At 36.5% G+C, this 18,324-nt stretch overlaps 1 protein-coding gene across 7 annotated transcripts in view; it reads right to left on the bottom strand.

Moving 5' to 3' along the window:
* BTRC (beta-transducin repeat containing E3 ubiquitin protein ligase) overlaps positions 1 to 18,324 on the bottom strand; it is a 212,962-nt gene that overhangs the window by 50,520 nt on the left and 144,118 nt on the right. For all 7 annotated transcript variants that reach the window (XM_036027179.1, XM_036027180.1, XM_028511781.2 and 4 more), the window contains one exon: positions 18,193 to 18,282. In XM_036027179.1, the coding sequence (XP_035883072.1) occupies positions 18,193 to 18,282 (90 nt within the window). The remainder of the gene's footprint in view (positions 1 to 18,192; positions 18,283 to 18,324) is intronic.

Here is an 18,324-nt window from a genome sequence, read left to right as displayed (position 1 = left end):
TGAACTGTACCACTTAAACATGGTTAAATTTTGCTATATGTTTTTTAAAAAACTCCATAAAGTGATACTGCTGTTACACAACACCAGAATACTACAATGAAAAGGCCGCACAAGTGCTGGTCAGTAAAGAAAAGGAACAATGGAACTCTCGCTCACTACTGATAAGAGTATAAATTAGGACCACCAGTTTGAAAATCCCAATTCCCTTCCTAGTCACATACCTAATAGAATACATGTATTCACTGTACATATTCACCAAAAGATATATACATTTTTTATAGTTATCAAAATCTGAAAGCAATCCAACTGTCCATTTACAGGAAAACAAATAAATAAAACTTGGTGTATTCATATAATGAAATACTGGATGTCAATAAAAATTAAATGAAAAATCACAACTATCTACAACAATATGACTCTCAAAAACATTGCTGAGTGAAGTCAAAGAGTAAATAATGTGCTGTATGATTCCACTTATATGAGGCTCAGAAACAGACAAAACTAATGTATCACATTAGAAGTGGGGATAAATGGTTACCACCCTTGGAATGGGAGTGACAAAGAAAGCAGGAGTAGGAGAGTAGGTTTCTGGAATGTTCTTTTACTCTCCTTCCTTCCTTCTTTTAAAAAGAATCTTTGTGATGGTTACACAGGTGTATTCACTTTGTGAAAATTCACTGATTCAAATTCAGGGTCTCCTGAATACTGTATTAAAAGGAGATGATTATATTCATAGAAAGAGAAGGGTGAATAAAGTTCTGTTTGGTAACAGACAGATAGTTCTAACCCCTTTTTTCTGATATAAAAGAAACAGGAAGTTGTAATAAAAAAGATTTAAATTTCTGCCACCGAACAGCGAACAGCGTTAGCCTCTGTCTTCAATTGTGACCCTACGGCCACATACAGACAATTGTTCCCATATGCCACCACTCTGAACAAGGTTAGAGCTCCCTCTAGCACTTTTAACTCAGGAAACACCACAGGCCCTTACAGAGCTGACACATTTTGGTGCTGCCCACGGTTAAATGCAATATGGCGATTTTTATTTTTAATTTGCTTTAATTGTTGCTATGATATGAATAATTAATAGGCTGCCTAAGCCAGTTTTGTAAAGTTCACAATACAGAAAGCCAGGAGAGAAATATCTATTTAGAAAAGAGGCTTAAAAATGGTTGTAACTGTTATGATGTTAGAGAATCTGGAATATTTATTCATGATTTGTGACAACATTATATGTCACCAACAAAGAAACATGCTACCAGGCACTTCCTACAAAAAAAATCTTCTCGTCTTCATCTATCTCTCTCTTCACAGCTGCACAACCATTGTACCTACAGTACTGGATAAGAACAAAGTAGGTCACTGTTAGGAGAACCTTGTTCTTTGGTGGAGAAGAGCAAGGTTTGGCTGTAAACACTTAACCTACTTCCATCCATTCTAAACAAGTATTTATTAGCATTAAATAACCCCCTGGACAATCGAGACCTATTCAAATGGAAGCCTGTATTCTTTCCTCATGCTTGTAAACTCCCACCCCCACTGACACCTTAACCATTTGGAATTACGATATCAATGCTTCCACTCAGCAATGTCTGTTTCATGTATGGATATAGCCATAAAATATAATTTAGATATGATGTTGTAATCCTGTGCACTCCAGGCAGAATTTGAGCAGACGCTAAAAGTTCAATGATTGTAATACAACCATCTGGGAATGCAGCCAGAAATAAAAGGAGTTTAATTTCTCATTTTCCCCCACCCTGGAAGGAAACACTACTTTTCGACACTTGTTAAAATTAATACAAATATAAAACTAGCTATAATTAATAAGTTCCTTGAATCAAGAAGAGGGAATGAGAGAATGAAAAAGAGACTAGAGTCACCTTAAAAGGATATTCATTTTAGCAAAGACTATATTATATATTATTCACTATTCTGCATTCTAAAATTAAGAAATATTTTTTCAAAGATTTATTTATTTATTTTTAGAGAGAGGGGAAGGGAAGGAGAAAGAGAGGGAGGGGAACATCAATGTGTGGTTGCCTCTCACATGCCCCCTACTGGGGGGCTGGCCTACAACCCAGGCATGTGCCCTGATGGGGAATCGAGCCAGCAACTCTTTGGTTCACAGGCCGGCACTCAATCCACTGAGCCACACCAGCCAGGACAATTTAAGAAATACTTTTTTTGAGTTATAATATGAAACAAACATTTCCTATCAACCAGTTTTTAGCACATAGCTCCCTCAAAAAGTGTGTCCATAATTAAAGGAAACTTTAGCAGTTCCCAAAGGAAATTTTTACTTTTTTTTTTAAGCATTCTAAATGGAAGTTAATACTGGGTTGGCCAAAAAGTTTGTTTACTTTTTTCCATGAAATAAAAGACCACTTTTCATTTTCAACAATAACTTCACTGATCTGGATATTTTGAGTATGTTGACTACCTCCCGCATGATATAACATTGGTTGTTCTCAATTAATGTCTTGATTTGATCATTAGCAACTTTAACTCAACTGTGGAGCACAGTCCAGCAAGAAATCTCCAGTACAAAACTTCGCAACCACTTTTGACATATTTGATCAGTCACAGCACCTTCTACATACACTGCACAAATCTTTTTTGTGTTTCAGTTGCATTTTTACCATTTTGAAAAAATAAAGCATAATATTCAAAAAAATGTTGCTTATTTTCTTCTATCTTCAATATTAAAATGGCTGCACAAAATTTCACCAATTTTGATAAGTTTTTTAAAAAGATTTTATTTATTTACTTTTAGAGAGAGGGGAAGGAAGGAGAAAGAGAGGGAGAGAAACATCAATGTGTGGTTGCCTTTTGCATGCCCTCCACTGGGGACCTGGCCTGCAACCCAAGCATGTGCCCTGACTGAGAATTGAACCTGCGACCCTTTGGTTCTCAGGCCCACACTCAATCCACTGAGCCTCACCAGCTAGGACTGATACTTTTTTTTTTTTTTTAATGTGCACTGATATAACAGCTGTCACAATACAGTCTAATGAAATTGTTTCGAATGAAGTTAAAGACAACTAAACACTACTAGAGCCATCGGATGAAAAAAACAAACTTTCTTGGCCAACTGAAGGCAAACCAGTACAACTTCCTCGCTCATGCTCTACATACATGCAAGCGCCCCTCTGCCAATGACAGAAGTACACCGGGAACATCAGTCCTGGACCTGTCCTGCACATACAACAAAGCCATGAAGCCAACTCACCACATAGTTTGGTTTTGCATGACGTCTACTGGTCACATTAACATGGCCACATTCATTCCAAGGGCAGCTCAAACTAGGAGTGAAATATTGTCTGAAAATAGTTATTTATTAACCTACTGAGAGCCTCAATCATGAGTTGTTTTTCCTAAGACAGGATTCACTACTGAATCCTTTTTCAATTCACCTAGTATCTGCTGGGAGCCGTATATCATGAACTAGAACAAGAGTGACAGATCTAAATTAACATGACAGAGAAGCTCTCTGATGCTGCCTCTTGGTTTCTCAACTCCACTCTCTTTTGTGGCATCCAAAGGCTTTAGAAACCTGGCATTAATTAAGCAACAGTTTTATTACACACAATCAAAGCCTGAAAAGAAAAGCCTAACAGACAACAGAGGAGATTACAAGGTTCAATTAACAATTTTACTTTTCTGTGGTTGCTAATTGAGGTATTTTTAATTTTTATTGCCTCACATGGAGTGCTGAAAATACTTTAAGTGCAAGAGAACACAAACCTAAAATGTACTACAGTATCATGATTTTATATAACCAATTTTCATACTTCTGTATTTTCAAAATCCTGGCCACGTGTTAACAAATTGTTAACATATAATAAGCACCACAGTGAACTTTTTAGATAATCCTCCCATTTCCTATGACACTAATCTCTCTGTACTAAAATTTACAAAACAGAATGGCCAAAAGCACAGGCCATAGGGCCAGACAGTCTGGGTTCAAATTCCAGTTCTGTAACATATCCTGGGCAAGCTGCTTGATTTCTCTGAGTTCTAGTTTATTTGTGTGTAAAATGGGGTTGTAGCTTAATGAGATTGTGAGGACTTGTATATGAAACCCTTAGCCCAGTGTCTAGTGCACTGTAAATGTATAGTAAGTAATACTTACGTGAGAGTGTATATAAAACCCTTAGCCCAGTGTCTAGTGCACTGTAAATGTATAGTAAGTAATAGTGCAAAAAGGCTGTTAAATTTGATGACACAATCTCTGAATTTTAATACTTTAAACATATATCTCACATTTTTTGTTTATAAGTCAATCAGAATCAATATATATAATTTGAGGATCTACCTTTTAATTTACTTTTGTATACAATTTGTCTTTTAAAAGTAATACAATTTTTTTAAAGATTTTATTTATTTTTTTTAGAGAGGGAGATAAAGAGAGAGAGAGAGAAACATCAATGTGCGGTTGCTGGGGGTTATGGCCTGCAACCCAGGAATGTACCCTGGCTGGGAATCGAACCTGGGACACTTTGGTTCCCAGCCCGCACTCAATCCACTGAGCTACGCCAGCCAGGGCTAGTAATACAATTTTTTAAAAATAGTATGTTTAGCCATAGGGAGGATGCCAAAATGGAGACCCATGGTCCAAATGAAAGAACAGATAAAAAAAAAAAAAACAAAACTCCAGAAAAAGAGCTAAGCGAAATGGAGATAAGCAATCTATCAGATGCAGAGTTCAAAACACTGCTTATAAGGATGCTCAAGGAACTTAGTGAGGACCTTAGCAGCATAAAAAAGATCTAGTCAGAAACAAAGGATCTGACTGAAATTTCACTAATTGAAATAAAGAAAATTTTTAGGGAAACAACAGTAGAGTGGATGAAGCTGAGAATCAAATCAATGATTTGGAACATAAGGAAGCAAAAAAACCACCAATCAGAACAACAAGAAGAAAAAAAGAATAAAAAAAATGATGGTATTGTAAGTAGCCTCTGGGACAACCTCAATAGGTCCAACATTCATATCATAAGGATACCAGGCAGGAGAAGAGAAAAAGTAAGAAATTGGAAATTTATCTGAAAAAATAATGAAAGAAAATTTCCCTAATTTGACAAAGGAAATAGACATTCAAGTCTAGGAAGACAAGAGAGTCCCAATGAAGTTGGACCCAAAGAGGACCACACAAAGACACATCATAATTAAAATGTCAAGGGTTAAAGATAAAGAGAGAATCTCAAGAGCAGCAAGAGAAAAGCACTTAGTTACTTATAAGAAAGCCCCTATAAGACTGTCAGCTTATTTCTCCAAAGTAACTTCGCAGGCAAGAAGGGGCTGGAGAGAAGTATTCAAAGTGATGAAAAACAAGAACCTATAACCGAGATTACTCTATCCAGCAAAGCTATCATTTAGAATGGAAGGGCAGATAATGTGTTTCGCAGACAAGGTCAAGTTAAAGGAGTTCATTGTCACCAAGCCATTATTACATGAAATGTTAAAGGGGCTTATTTAAGAAAAGATCAAAACTATGAACATTAAAATGACAACAGACTCTCAACTATCAGCAACTGAATCTAAAAAACAAAACAAAACAAAACAAAAACAAGCTAAGCAAACAACTAGAACAGGAACAGAATCATAGGTATGGGATCATTTGGAGGGTTATCAGCTGGGAGCGGGAAATGGAAGAAGAAAGGGGGAATTGGTGGAGGAATCAAGAAGCATTATTGGAAGGACAAAATAGACAGGGGGAAGTTAAGAACAGTATAGGAAATGGAGAAGTCAAAGAACTTACATGCACGACTCACGGACATGGACTAAGGAGGAGGGATTGCAATAAGGAAGTGGGGTACTGGGCAGGGGGTATATAGGAAAAAATTGGGACAACTGTAACAGCATAATCAATAAATTAAAAAAAAACAAAAAGAAAAACAACAACAGAAAAGTATGTTTATTGCTTTTAGAAAGAGAGAAAGGTAGAGGGAAACATTGATGTGATAGAGAAACATCTATTGGGTGCCTCCCATAAGCACCCCAACCAGGGATTGAACCCACAACCTAGATAATGTTTCCTGACCAGTAATCAAAGCCCCAGCCTTTGGTGTAGGGGATGATGTTCCAACCATCTGAGCCACCGTGGCTGGGGCTTTTATGAGCAACTTTTATCACACATTTTCAACTGAGGGAAAGCAGAGAGTAAATAATAGTCTAAATTTTAAACTTCTGAAATTCCAAAAGCACTCAACGGTAATATTAACTGACAATCAACAGCAAGCTAAACAGCTGACTAAAAATAATAGTTACACAAAGCTCTCACTTACTGAATGTTCTCATGGTATAATGTTGAGATAGTGACTCCAATAGTGTCCCAGGCTAGATGTATTCAAATTTACATTACTCAGTAACCAAACTTTTGAAAAGAATCCTATATCCAAAAACTATGTCATTGCAAATATAATCTACTGTAATCTGGATACATGTGATGTATACACCTACTCCTTCTCATTTATAACAAAATATAAAAAAAGTTATATTTCTTGGATTTAGTTCCAGTACCCTTAAGTATCACTCAGAGAAAAAGGTAAAGAAAACTTTTAACCTATCGGTTTAAAGTCTAAAATGATACTGTATTAATTCTACAAAATTTTATATATACACACATGTGGGTGTATGTATGTATATATATATTAGGGTTCAAGGAAACTCATTTTTTTAAAAGTTCCCTGATTACACTGTCAGGTTTGTAAGTACTCTGGTCACAAGAAGAGGAGAAAACACACAAACTGAAAACGAACCTCACACACAGATGTAAATAAAGCCACTCTTTAGGTTGCCCATTAATCCACAAGTGGCATATTCATCTTATTTACAGTATTATACCCCCTGCCATGATACTCCATTACAGAGTCACGCTACACACTCCATAGTTAACACTGTAGGAACCATCTCTTTTTAAACAGGGTTTTCTCTCTGTATTTCCCTTTTGGCTTGCTCCCAGGTTTCAAAACAACAACTTTATAATTAAATTTCTAATGCTATTAGATACTCTACGAAAATGCAGATAAAGTTAAAGAAGTGATGTCTGAAGTATAAAACATAACTGAATTTAGGTTCATTCTTCTAGAAATATTTCAACATTCTTATTTGTCATGGTCTTGGAGCTCTGTGAGCAAGTGCTCCTTGCATATTTTTACAAGCCTGGGCATGAAATTTATGTTAACCTTAACTCTCAAAAACTTCATTCTTTCCCTTAGAGAATATCCAGAGAGGTTTTTACACACACACACACACACACACACACACACTCATGTTTGTTTTCTTTTTGTTTTAATTTGCTTCTGATGAACCTATTTCTTCTTAATCACTCACCCCTGTCCCAGGCCTCCTCTCTCCTGTCTAAAACAGGGTTTCAAGGGCCCAACTGCTAACTCTCACCATGTGTTCACAATCACCAAACTATCTAGAAGCATGCATAAAACTATAAAAATATTCACCGAAGTTCAACCAGAGCCTGGGTTTTGAAGCCGTAAGGGACATTTCTTAAACTGACAAAATTTAGTACCAAGCTTAACCAGGAAAAATAAATTTATGGAATAAAAGGACCGCCAGTGTATGTTTACATTGTAAATTATAACACAGACAGTAGGATGAGATCTGTAGTCCATAACTACTTCTAGAACAATGTCTAAGGTATAAATCACCACCTTGAACAGTACTGGACTCATAATGTTCCACACATTTTATATGTAGAACAATGGAACATGGAGCCATGAAGTTACCTTGGGTCCTTTAAGGCCTATGTGTATAAGCTGGGTGATTATTATTGAGCTAAACATTTAAAGTTACACAGTAGAACTACTGAGTAGGTGATCCAGAACAGAGATAGTTTAGTTTTCTGAATATAGTACTTGGCTCAATTAAGTCAGAAAAAGATATTTTATAAGCAGTGGAGGGGGTGGGGGGAAGGGCTGGAGATAACATCTGCTAGATGTAAAAAATGCTATTCAAATCAAGTGGGAAAAAGCTATAGGTGCTTCTTAGAGTGAGACCAAGTACAATGGTAGGAGAGATACAGAGGGCTTCCAAATGTTGCTGGAAAGGCAACCAACCAGGTGTAATAGAGTAAGGACGCTGAAGTCAGAGAGGTCTGAATTCAAAAAAACTCTGTACCTTGGAGATGTGAAAGCTTGGGGAAAGGTTTAACTTCTCTACACTTCAGGTGCCTTATCTGTAAACAAGGGTAATACTCATCTCATCAGGTTCACATAAGGATTGAAATATACAGTAATTTTTGGACTATAAGATACACCCCCGCATTTGGGAGGAAAATGGGGGTTCGTCTTATAATCTGAATGTAGCTTACCTGGCTCGCTGGGGTGGGGGGCGTGGCCTATATCATTTATGTTATTAAATATTTTACTACACTCTTTGCTTCAAAATTTTTTTCCTATTTTCCTCCTGTAAAACCTAGGTGCATTTCTGGTCCGGTGTATCTTACAGTCCAAAAATTTGGTATCACACAGTCAGAACTAGGCACCAGTGCCTAGACATAGGTGCAATAAATATTAATGTATTCTCTCTATGCCTCAAACTTCGAGTAGTACAGAACTGGGGGGAAGAAAGGTAAAGGTTCCTGAAGATTCACAAAAAAGAAAATGGACGTTTTTCAATTCCTTATACAGGAACATATCCCAAAACTAAAAAGTGGGGTGTGGGGACTTAGAAAGGGTTATAATGGCCTCAGAGAATCAACTGGTTCCATACATTAAGAGCTCTACTTAAAAAACAAAAAAACAAAAAAACAAAAAAACAACTAATTCTAGAAAGAGGGGAAGGGAAGGAGAAGGAGAGAACCATTGATGTGAGAGAGAAACATCTATCAACTGCCTCTCACACGAGTTCTGACCAGGGACCTAATCCACAACCCGGGCATGTGCCTTGACGAGGAATAAAACCCATGACCGTTTGGTTTGTGGGACAACATCCAACCAAGCCACAGTGGCCAGGGCTACATTAAGAACTTTAAATAAGGGTGTAAGGGTGAATTCCAAAGGACTAGACTAATAAAAATTTTTCTAAAGTGAACCCTATTGATGAGATTCAGATCAGTAGAATTTAAGGTGACCTGGTAATTCTAGCTAACTCTAGCTCTGTTAGGAGATCAAAAAAGGAGTTTCTTGGTCATTCGGCCAGTTAGACATTTCTTAATTACTAGTATAAACAAGAAAAGAGGTTAAAAAAAAAAGTGACATCTATTTTAACACTGATCTTACGAAGCAAATCTTGCTGGAAAAGAACTCTAACAACAACAACAAATATTGCCACTAAGATCACTAAGATCACTAAGTAAAATGGAATCCCAGAATCATAGGAAAAAGAGAAAAATATAATTTTATTATTTTTTTGTAGAAACTTGGCAGAGAGAATAGTCTTTTGAATTCACAGCTCATTTGCCTTATAGGCTGAAGTCATGACACGAGAATAAAATTTAACATGTATGGATCCTGAGCTCATGGGTACTAAAAGGTTCAAAAGGAGAGCTCGAGTTTCACAAGCTTTGTAAGTGATCTATTTATACCATATAACTAAGAACATATTTATTCACGGAGAGCTTATGAGTCCAAGCTTCTGAAATTGTCAAACTAGGAGAGAGAATGAAAATCCACAAAAATCCATAAAAGCTTTAAGAATAAAAAATCTCTCTTCCAGATTAAGGGGTGCAGAGAAGTATCATGTAAAATTCTAACAAGTGGCCTTTAAAATATTAATATGCACAGTAGCACCATTCTCTTAAATAATGGAGGGGGAAGTGCTACAGACTGTTTAGTATTAAGTCACTGATCCTAAAATACTCATACATCTCAGTCTAAATACAAATTTTCAATAAAAGCTATCAGTCAAAAAAAATCAGGTTTCCGACAAAATTCCAAAAGCTATGCTAAAGATGTTGTGGGGAAGAGGGGTAGTGAGATGGGTATTAGGGAGAAGTAAAGTGCCTCTGTTCCATGAGTTTTGCATAGAGGTATAATATCAGGGACTTAACATTCTGTAAATATGGTATCTTAGGGCTACAAGGCTAGAATCACCATTAGTTGTGTATATTATGAAAAGGTCTTATTAACTATGATGAGAAAAGTTCATCTTACATTTAACCTGAATATTTTGTACTATACTTTAGGCTCTTTCCTGCTAATTCTGTACTCCCGATGGGTACCAATACCTGATTTTTATGTATTAATAATTTAAATAAATACTTAAGTTGATTAACTGATAATATCAAGAAAATAAATTTATATATCTTTGGAAGATATCTGGGTTCCTTTACATAGCCTATAATATATTATTTGCTTTTACAGTAAGCCACTAAGATTAAGGTATAAAGACTAAAATAACACAAATTGGGATGGCTTCACGTTCTTTCCCAGAGTTACAGCCTAAAGAGAGGCCCAGAAAACTGATTTGGTAGAGAAAATATGGCTCATTAATGTCTTCCATAGCCTCATACCATATTTTCCAAGATTATAAGGATGATTAATAAGGCAACAATTTTAGTATAACTGAATGTCAAATGGATAAACCAGCCTTCAGTCACAGTTACTGCACAGATTCCCCCCTTTCTCCTACAAACACCATTCATTGATACTCCATTCTCAATTATATAAATGGAAACAAACACATGGCCCCCAATACTGAAAAGTCAATGGCATAGGGAAAAAAGAAAACAGCAGATTCCCTAGTAAACAGAATCAGGAAAGGACATAATTTAAATACACCACCCTGGCTGGTGTGGCGCAGTGGACTGAGTTCCATTCAATCCTGTGGACCAAAGGGTCACCAGTTTGATTCCCAGTCAGGGCACATGCCTGGGTTGTGGGCCAGGTCCCCAGTTGGGGGCACGTGAGAAGCAACCACACACTGATGTTTCTCTCCCTCTTTTCCTCCCTCCCTTCTCCTTTCTCCAAAAAGAAATAAATAAAATCTTTAAAAAAATACTCCATAACTTACTTGCCTGGATTTTGCTCCTATTTTAAGCAACTCAAAAGGTGACAGAAGTGCTCCAAACTAGAAAACTCTCATGCTACTTGCGACTAAGTGGGAGGGGTGAGGTCGACAAGACAGACCTCTTTAAAACTTAATTCCTCTGGTTACCTGATTTGTAAAAATCCAAAGGTCAAAACCTAGAGTGCAATGCCAGAGAAAGTGTGCTGGTAATCAAAATCCTATATGACCCATGATAGAGTTACTGTCTATAGATCATTAACACATCAACCATATTTGTGACACTACCTTGGAAGTAGGCAGTATTTCTTAGTCTGTAAACAAACTCTAGAGTGGAAACACAATACTGTACACTGCAAGAAAAGTGTGATGTTAAAACCTACAGATTTTCCCCCTTTTTAGGAATTGTGCCTGGCATCATACAGCTGTGGAGCTGCCTTCATCACTCCCTCCATTTCCAGTCTTGCTAATTAAAAGGTTGATCACAGAACAATGCTCTTCTCATTAATTTCAGTGTTCCGATTGGGCAGGATCCCTGCTTACCCCACCTGATCTTTTCACACTGCTGAAGTTAATGTGACAGGAGCCCGAAGATGGATTACCTGCTGCCATATTGCCCATCGCCTCCAATCAGGAGCTATCTGTGTAAACTGATTGTTCTAATTTGCTCTCATTATTTTTACAATATCAGGAGAAAATAACGCACACAGCTCACTGTCAAAGCCATGAAAATCAGCCATTAGTTAAACGCAGACACTGAGTGGCTTTATTGGAGGTGCTGCAGTTTATTGATGCAGCTCCACTCAAACAAGGCAGCATTTGCTTCAGAAAGAAATGTTTACACTGAAAGTAAATATTTATTGTAATAATACCCACAGCAATATGTTATTCTGAAGAATCTTGTTCTTATTTCAAAAGCTTGGCTTTGACATAAATGAACAACAATGAAGAGTTGGGTTGGCTAAGAAAGTAGGTAACATTTAATACACATTTAGTTGTATGCAAACCTGTTTATTAACCAAAATCTATGAGTACTCTCCATATCCTATACCTCATATAAATAAGAAACTCTCTTCTATGACTACAAATGCTAATCAGGCAACAAATAATGGAGGTTTTATTTTCTCCACACAACAACAAATATTTCTCCAAAACAAAAATTTTATGACTTAGGAATCAAAATTATTTTTGTAATAATCATACAGGTATAGTTTTAAATTAAAAAAAATGTATTCTTATACAATGTAAGTATTCAACAAGAAAGATTACTAATCCTAGTATCATATATATTTGCAATATATTTCAGAATTGGAAAATAAGCAGTGTAGTAAAGCTAGCTAAGCAAACAACAAGCTGTTTTAAAACCCTTCATTAAGAGTTGGTTTCTTAAAGCAGAAGACAGAAGTCTCCAGAAAGGTTTGATATTCAACAAAATAATATCCTTAAAAGATGTGTCTTGGGCACAAAGAAACTGTATTTTTCTGTTATAAAGAAAAAGCTAAACTCTAGAAGAAAATAGATTTAAACTTCATATTTCTAGGCACGCTTTGCTACGAACATTTTGTAAAAATGTTAGCTAAATGCTGCCTGAACAGCATTTTGGGGGGCTAAAGAAGGAGGGTATAAATAATAGAAACCGATGCATTTTAAATATAGAAATTTAATCCACACACACTCCCCCCTTGCTCCCCCTTCAGTGTTAGAAGGAAACATGGCTTCCTCCTGTTTTCCTTCTACACCAAGATTTGTAGGTAATGTGAAGGCAAGAGTATGCCCTTCTTGCTGCTCCCCTTTTAATGGCCACTTTTCTTTTTTCTAAGAAACGTGTGCCATGCTTTTCTCCTTAAAATTCCTGCACTAAAAGACTGCACCATACTGCACTCCGCAAAACGTGCTGATGGCGCCAATTACAAGCCCCCAGCCGAACGCTCCAGCCCCCACCATTCGGGCAGATTTATGCGGACTCTTGCCGACGTTATTACAAGTCAGAGTTTATTGGGAAATTGTTACATTATGCGGAGTGTCTAACAAATTGCTTATGCTGCTATAATTGGATTACAACAGCCGCTTGCTCCCACCGGTAAGATTAGGCAAGTAGGACTCCTGCCGATCTCTGAGCGTTAGCAGTAATTTTATTTGCCTTGCCTCTCTCTTTCCTAACAACATGCCTCTCTCCCTGCCAGCTGTCTGCTGAAAAGGCACAGGCTTGTTCCTTGGCCCTAACAATGCAATTACAGCCCCGCAGATCGCACTGTTTGTGCATTAAGTACAGAGCCAAAACGAGGCGAATTGATCGTTTGACTTTTGGAGAAGCCATGTGATCTCTCCGTGCGGGTGATCCGACATGCATCAGCAGGCAATACTGCAGTCAGTTCTTGATAAAGAACTTTCTTCCGTCAGCCCTCTCTCCCCCAACCTTCCCTTTTTCACTGAGGAAGACACTGACTGGGCTCATCTCATGCTAATCTAGATCAATCCACAAAGACAAACTCAATCTTATTAGCTCCCTAGCTAGAAAGAAATGTGAATAGATTTTTAGCATCTCGAAGCATCTCAGTCAGATGTATCAGTGGTTCCTAGCAGTTGAACCATTGCTATCTAAAAAAAGGTTCATAAAGAGTTCACGGAGGAAAAAAGTTTGCAGAAACACTGTGGTTGTAGTTCCAAAGAACTACAGAAAGTTTTAGGTTTTGACAAATAAAACTGCCTTAGAAAGGCTTTGTTATAAGCTCTGTCTTACATTCAAGGGGCCATCAGGAAATCGGCACTGAAAACCGTGTCCTGCCTTTCTCTGCAGATCTGCTCTGCTGGAAGATACTGGCAGCCAACGTACAGAACCAAAGCAGCTGACTTCAGGCTTAAAAACAGCCAGTCTGACCTCCACTCAGGGCAAAGTTTTAAACATATTTTGTCAACAGCTTTCAGTTTCTTGTTTCTTTCTCTTGTATGTTTAACAATGAATGCCGGTAGCAAGGAGGGTGTGCAAGCAGTTACTCTGACTCAGGATCATTCATGAAGATTCTCACTGGGGTCTGGACTTTTAAAAAAAATTAACTCTCTTGAAATGGTTGAAACTTTACCAATTTTAATACAGGATTCCTGTTTGTGTTTTTCTTTCCAATGGCATATGCTACTTAAGGTCCCTAAAGCTGATTACACAATGAATGTGCAGTCAATCTGCTGATCCATTTTGGTGTCCTTTTTCTGTTTTCCTAAACACCACGCACATCTAGAAGGTTATGTATCCTGGTCATGTGTTCTTATATCCTCAATGTGATAAACACATAAACTCTTGTCTTAACAACAGTTCTTGATTCTGTTATTACTTCAAAGTGAACTTGGAAAAGTCACTTTACTAGTATTTCTCAGAACCTCTCTGTAACACCCCACCTTTAACACTCGTTAAATTCATATGAACATTTGAAGATGAAAGAAGAGATATTATTTCTGAACTTCAGCGATAAGCCTAATGTGTAACATGTTACACTCAGAGTTTTCCCAACCACGTGAGCCTTAGCGATATGGTTAAATCTAAGTATATTCTCCACAAAGTTAATTGTTAGAGTCAAAAGAGGGGCTGTGTGAGGAATGGACCATCTGACATGCTACTTGTGGAACAGTACATTAAAGAAGCCTGTTAACATGTAGTTTAAAACTCAAAAGAAACTCTGAACAGCTGAAATGCCTTATAAATAGCGCAGACCCAGAGGAAGTGCAAACGTCTGCATTGTGAATTGTAGATCTTAATTACCGACAATGGCTGGTACAGCAAGTAGCACAGAAAAAAAGTGAAACAGTTGCACTGTTCATGGTTGGCAATAATTCTTCAGGAAAATATTTACTATCAATCAGTTATGAGAAAAGGGACTCTGTGCTCGTAAAACAGCACGTTGCTTCTCATACCAGGACCATTTTGCTTCAGCATAATCTGAATTTAAACAGCTTGTTTCCTGCGGATATAATTTTGGAAATAAATAAAACAAGTCTTCTATCAAAATCTGGAGTGAGTGGAAAAGAACATCACATTTTTCTGTCTCAGTCAGCTGCAAACAGATTATTAGTCTCAAGTAAAAAACAGTAACAACAAACAACTACTACCATAATACAGAACATCTACAAAGGACTACTTAAGTGGTTTATTTCCCAAATATAAAGGCAATACTTATTCCTACCTGGACAGGAATCTAGGTAGATATGTTCAAACAACTCAGTTTTAACTGTGTGTGTGTAGGAGTAAATTAGGGGGAAAGCCTGAAACCAAACTTTTCAGCAATATTTAAATAAAGTCAATTAAAAAATAACAAAGAATTAATGCTATCCATTTTCCATTAGTTTTCTTTACCAATAAAAAACATCATGAAGGTTGACAATTAGGTACAATGTAATTATTGATTTTAAAGATTAAGTTGGCAGTCAATAATGACTGTCCATTTAAAGCAACAATAAATACAAAGCTCATCATGTTTAAACACAAATTTCATGAGATACAGGGCTATAATTAATAAGAAGGAAGGCTTTGGGAAAAAATAAGACATTTCAGTGCCTCCAAATATTACTTGAATTAAGTTATGCAGACAAAATGATCCCTCCTCCATTTTAATTTTTAAATCTTGTTTTAGGCCTTACTCTTCAAGTTAGAGGCTCAGAAGATTATATTAACCTAGGGTGACTGTAGTTTGTCTAACAACTTTGTTTTCTTGTATTTGAAATAAGAGTAACAGGTCCCTTTGCATAGGCCTATTGTAAAACACTTACTGTAAGATATTTCTGGCAAGGAGGAGTCACATACAATGTAGCTGTTGGGGTCCAAACACAACAACATCGCTATGTTTAAGGGAATAACTGGTATTAAAAGTTTTGTCTAAAACGCATATAAACAGTACCCAGTAGTAAGGTTTTAGATTTCATTATCGCCACCCAAACCAAAGTCACTCCAACCAGAATTGACTGCTTTGAACTAGAGCCAAAAACAGTTGATATCACTATATTCCAGTTGCTCCCACATGGAGGTGGCTGGACATTCAAGGCCACTGTGGAGTACAGTCTGAATCATTAACAGACACTTGTACCAAGTTAAAAACCACTGCAGCCATATCAAGTATAGCAGATGAAACTATTCAGTTAAGGGCTAAAAGTGAAGAGCAGGAAATAGGGACAAGGTTGCAGACCTACAAAAATAGTAGCAAGTCATTACCTTTCAAAGGTCAGGCAATAAAAAAAGCCAAGAGAAACAGCACAGAATCATGAGATATACTAACACATGTAAATGAAAAAGGTGAAATTATTTCCCTATTCCCATGTTATCGGTACCTCATTGAAGGCTGTTACAAGAAAGAAAAACTCAGCTACGTGTTTTTTATTTGCCATTGGTCAACTGTTTATTTGGGTCAACTCTGAAGAAATTAACCAGAAGACAGGATATAGACCAATAAAAGGAACCAGAAAGTTAGGCAGGTTCCAACAGAAAATGATAGCAATCATTATTAAATTAGGATATTTAAGAAATCAAGGAAAGGGTAGAGATGTCAGAATAATGTTAAAATAAGCAAGAATGGGATGAGAGGGTCACCATCTGGGAGCAAGGGAAACAGACCGATTAGCAGCAATGAGCAAACTTCCTCACCCAAGAGCATTGAAGAAATTAAACCATTGTGCCAGATGCCAGGAGATTTCTAACCATGCACCACAGAAATAGAGGGTAGGAGAGGAAAAAAAACAAAAACAAAAACCCCACCACATCATACAGACACACACCAATGTAACTACGCAGCTTAGAGATCCTGGCGTACAAAGTATAAACAAGACAAAAGGAACAGATGCTCACTTGGCCAGCTCTCAATGAAACTCATTAAAATCGTCACCCTGTCCTTGGGTATGTGCTCATGTTAAGATTTTACCTTGTTTAGCCAGAAGTCACCCACTTGTGATGACACTGAAAGCAGCATGGCCAAAGAGGGGACAAGATTATTTTTAAAGGCCTAAATAATTGGTCCCCCATCTCAACGTACACATGCTGGTTATAAAATAGGGCCAATCAGTACTTGCTGGTTGTAACCTAATAACTGAAAAATGAAATATATAATTTATAATATTCATATTTTACAGCAAATCATTAAGACATTCTAATTTAAAAGACACATAAATGACTTTTTTAACTATAATTCTTAATAAATCCTGATATTTCTTATGTGGATCATTTCCATTGAATGAATATATGAAAAAATATCATATATCATATTCCCTATGATATATTTTCAGTTGATAAAGTAGGTCTAGAAACCACTGCATGTTTTAAGAAATAAAATAGAAATAATAAAAAATACCGCTGTCCTTTGATTTTTGTAGCAAAGGATGGCAACTACATGATACCAGCCCTGGTTCTAATAATAACAGTAAGTAATTGAGAGGCTAAGTGTACAATACAAGAGATTAAATTTAAGTAGTTACTAAGTAGGAAACATTGTAACAGTGACAAAATAGTTATTGAAGGTAGTCATTTTGTAGATATACAAAGGAAAAGTCTAAAAACAGAGCCCATTGTAGAATTTTTCTTATTTGGAATAATCAAAATGGTCGATACCCAAATTTAGGTCAAAGCTGCTGATTAATTTGAGATACTTAGAAAATTTGAGTCATAGTTGATACAATTATTAGATTTTAAGACTTCTCTAATATATAAAATTGTTTTTTTAATCTAGGCTATAGATATGGCACACATTTATACATAAGAAAGAGATACCTCATATACATGATTTAAATATACTTGTCCACTCAAATCAAGGTCACCAAAAGGAATATTCCTACCATTAAGCCACTTAATAAATCATAATAATGGTATAATAATTAGATTTTCTGTAGCATATTTCGTAATCTTTGCAATGATGTATACTATACTTAATTACATTTAAAAATCATGAACTTAGAAAAATAATCGTATGTTTTCTTACATAAAACTTCCTTGTTTGTAATAATCCATAACTAGTATCAAGAAACACATGTGATTTAGAACAAAGCGTGACCAGAATACGTAATCAGAAAACTCTGTTGGATTGAAGAGATGGAGATTCCAACTTGTGGTCTAATTTTTGGATAAAATGATGCCTGCTATATTCTCTTTTAAATATAAAATCCTGAAGAGTCTGTAACAGCAATAGTGAGTGAAGATGTCGACAGATAAGGCATCGTTACGATGTGGTATAATAGACAATGAGTAATATTACTTACTTTGGCCACACAACTTTCAGTCTTCATAGCAGTGCTCGCTAGACATACTGTTTCTTGGTTTAAGCAGATTCTGGCACAGCTGTTATAAGTCTGTAAAGAGAATTTTTTTGGGAAACAGGTTTAATTATTAAA

The sequence above is a fragment of the Phyllostomus discolor genome, chromosome 5 (assembly GCF_004126475.2).
Source record: "Phyllostomus discolor isolate MPI-MPIP mPhyDis1 chromosome 5, mPhyDis1.pri.v3, whole genome shotgun sequence".
NCBI classification, from domain to species: Eukaryota; Metazoa; Chordata; class Mammalia; order Chiroptera; family Phyllostomidae; genus Phyllostomus; species Phyllostomus discolor.
The sequence above is the reverse complement of the archived record's forward strand: the minus strand, read 5'-3'. Positions and strand labels throughout refer to the sequence as shown.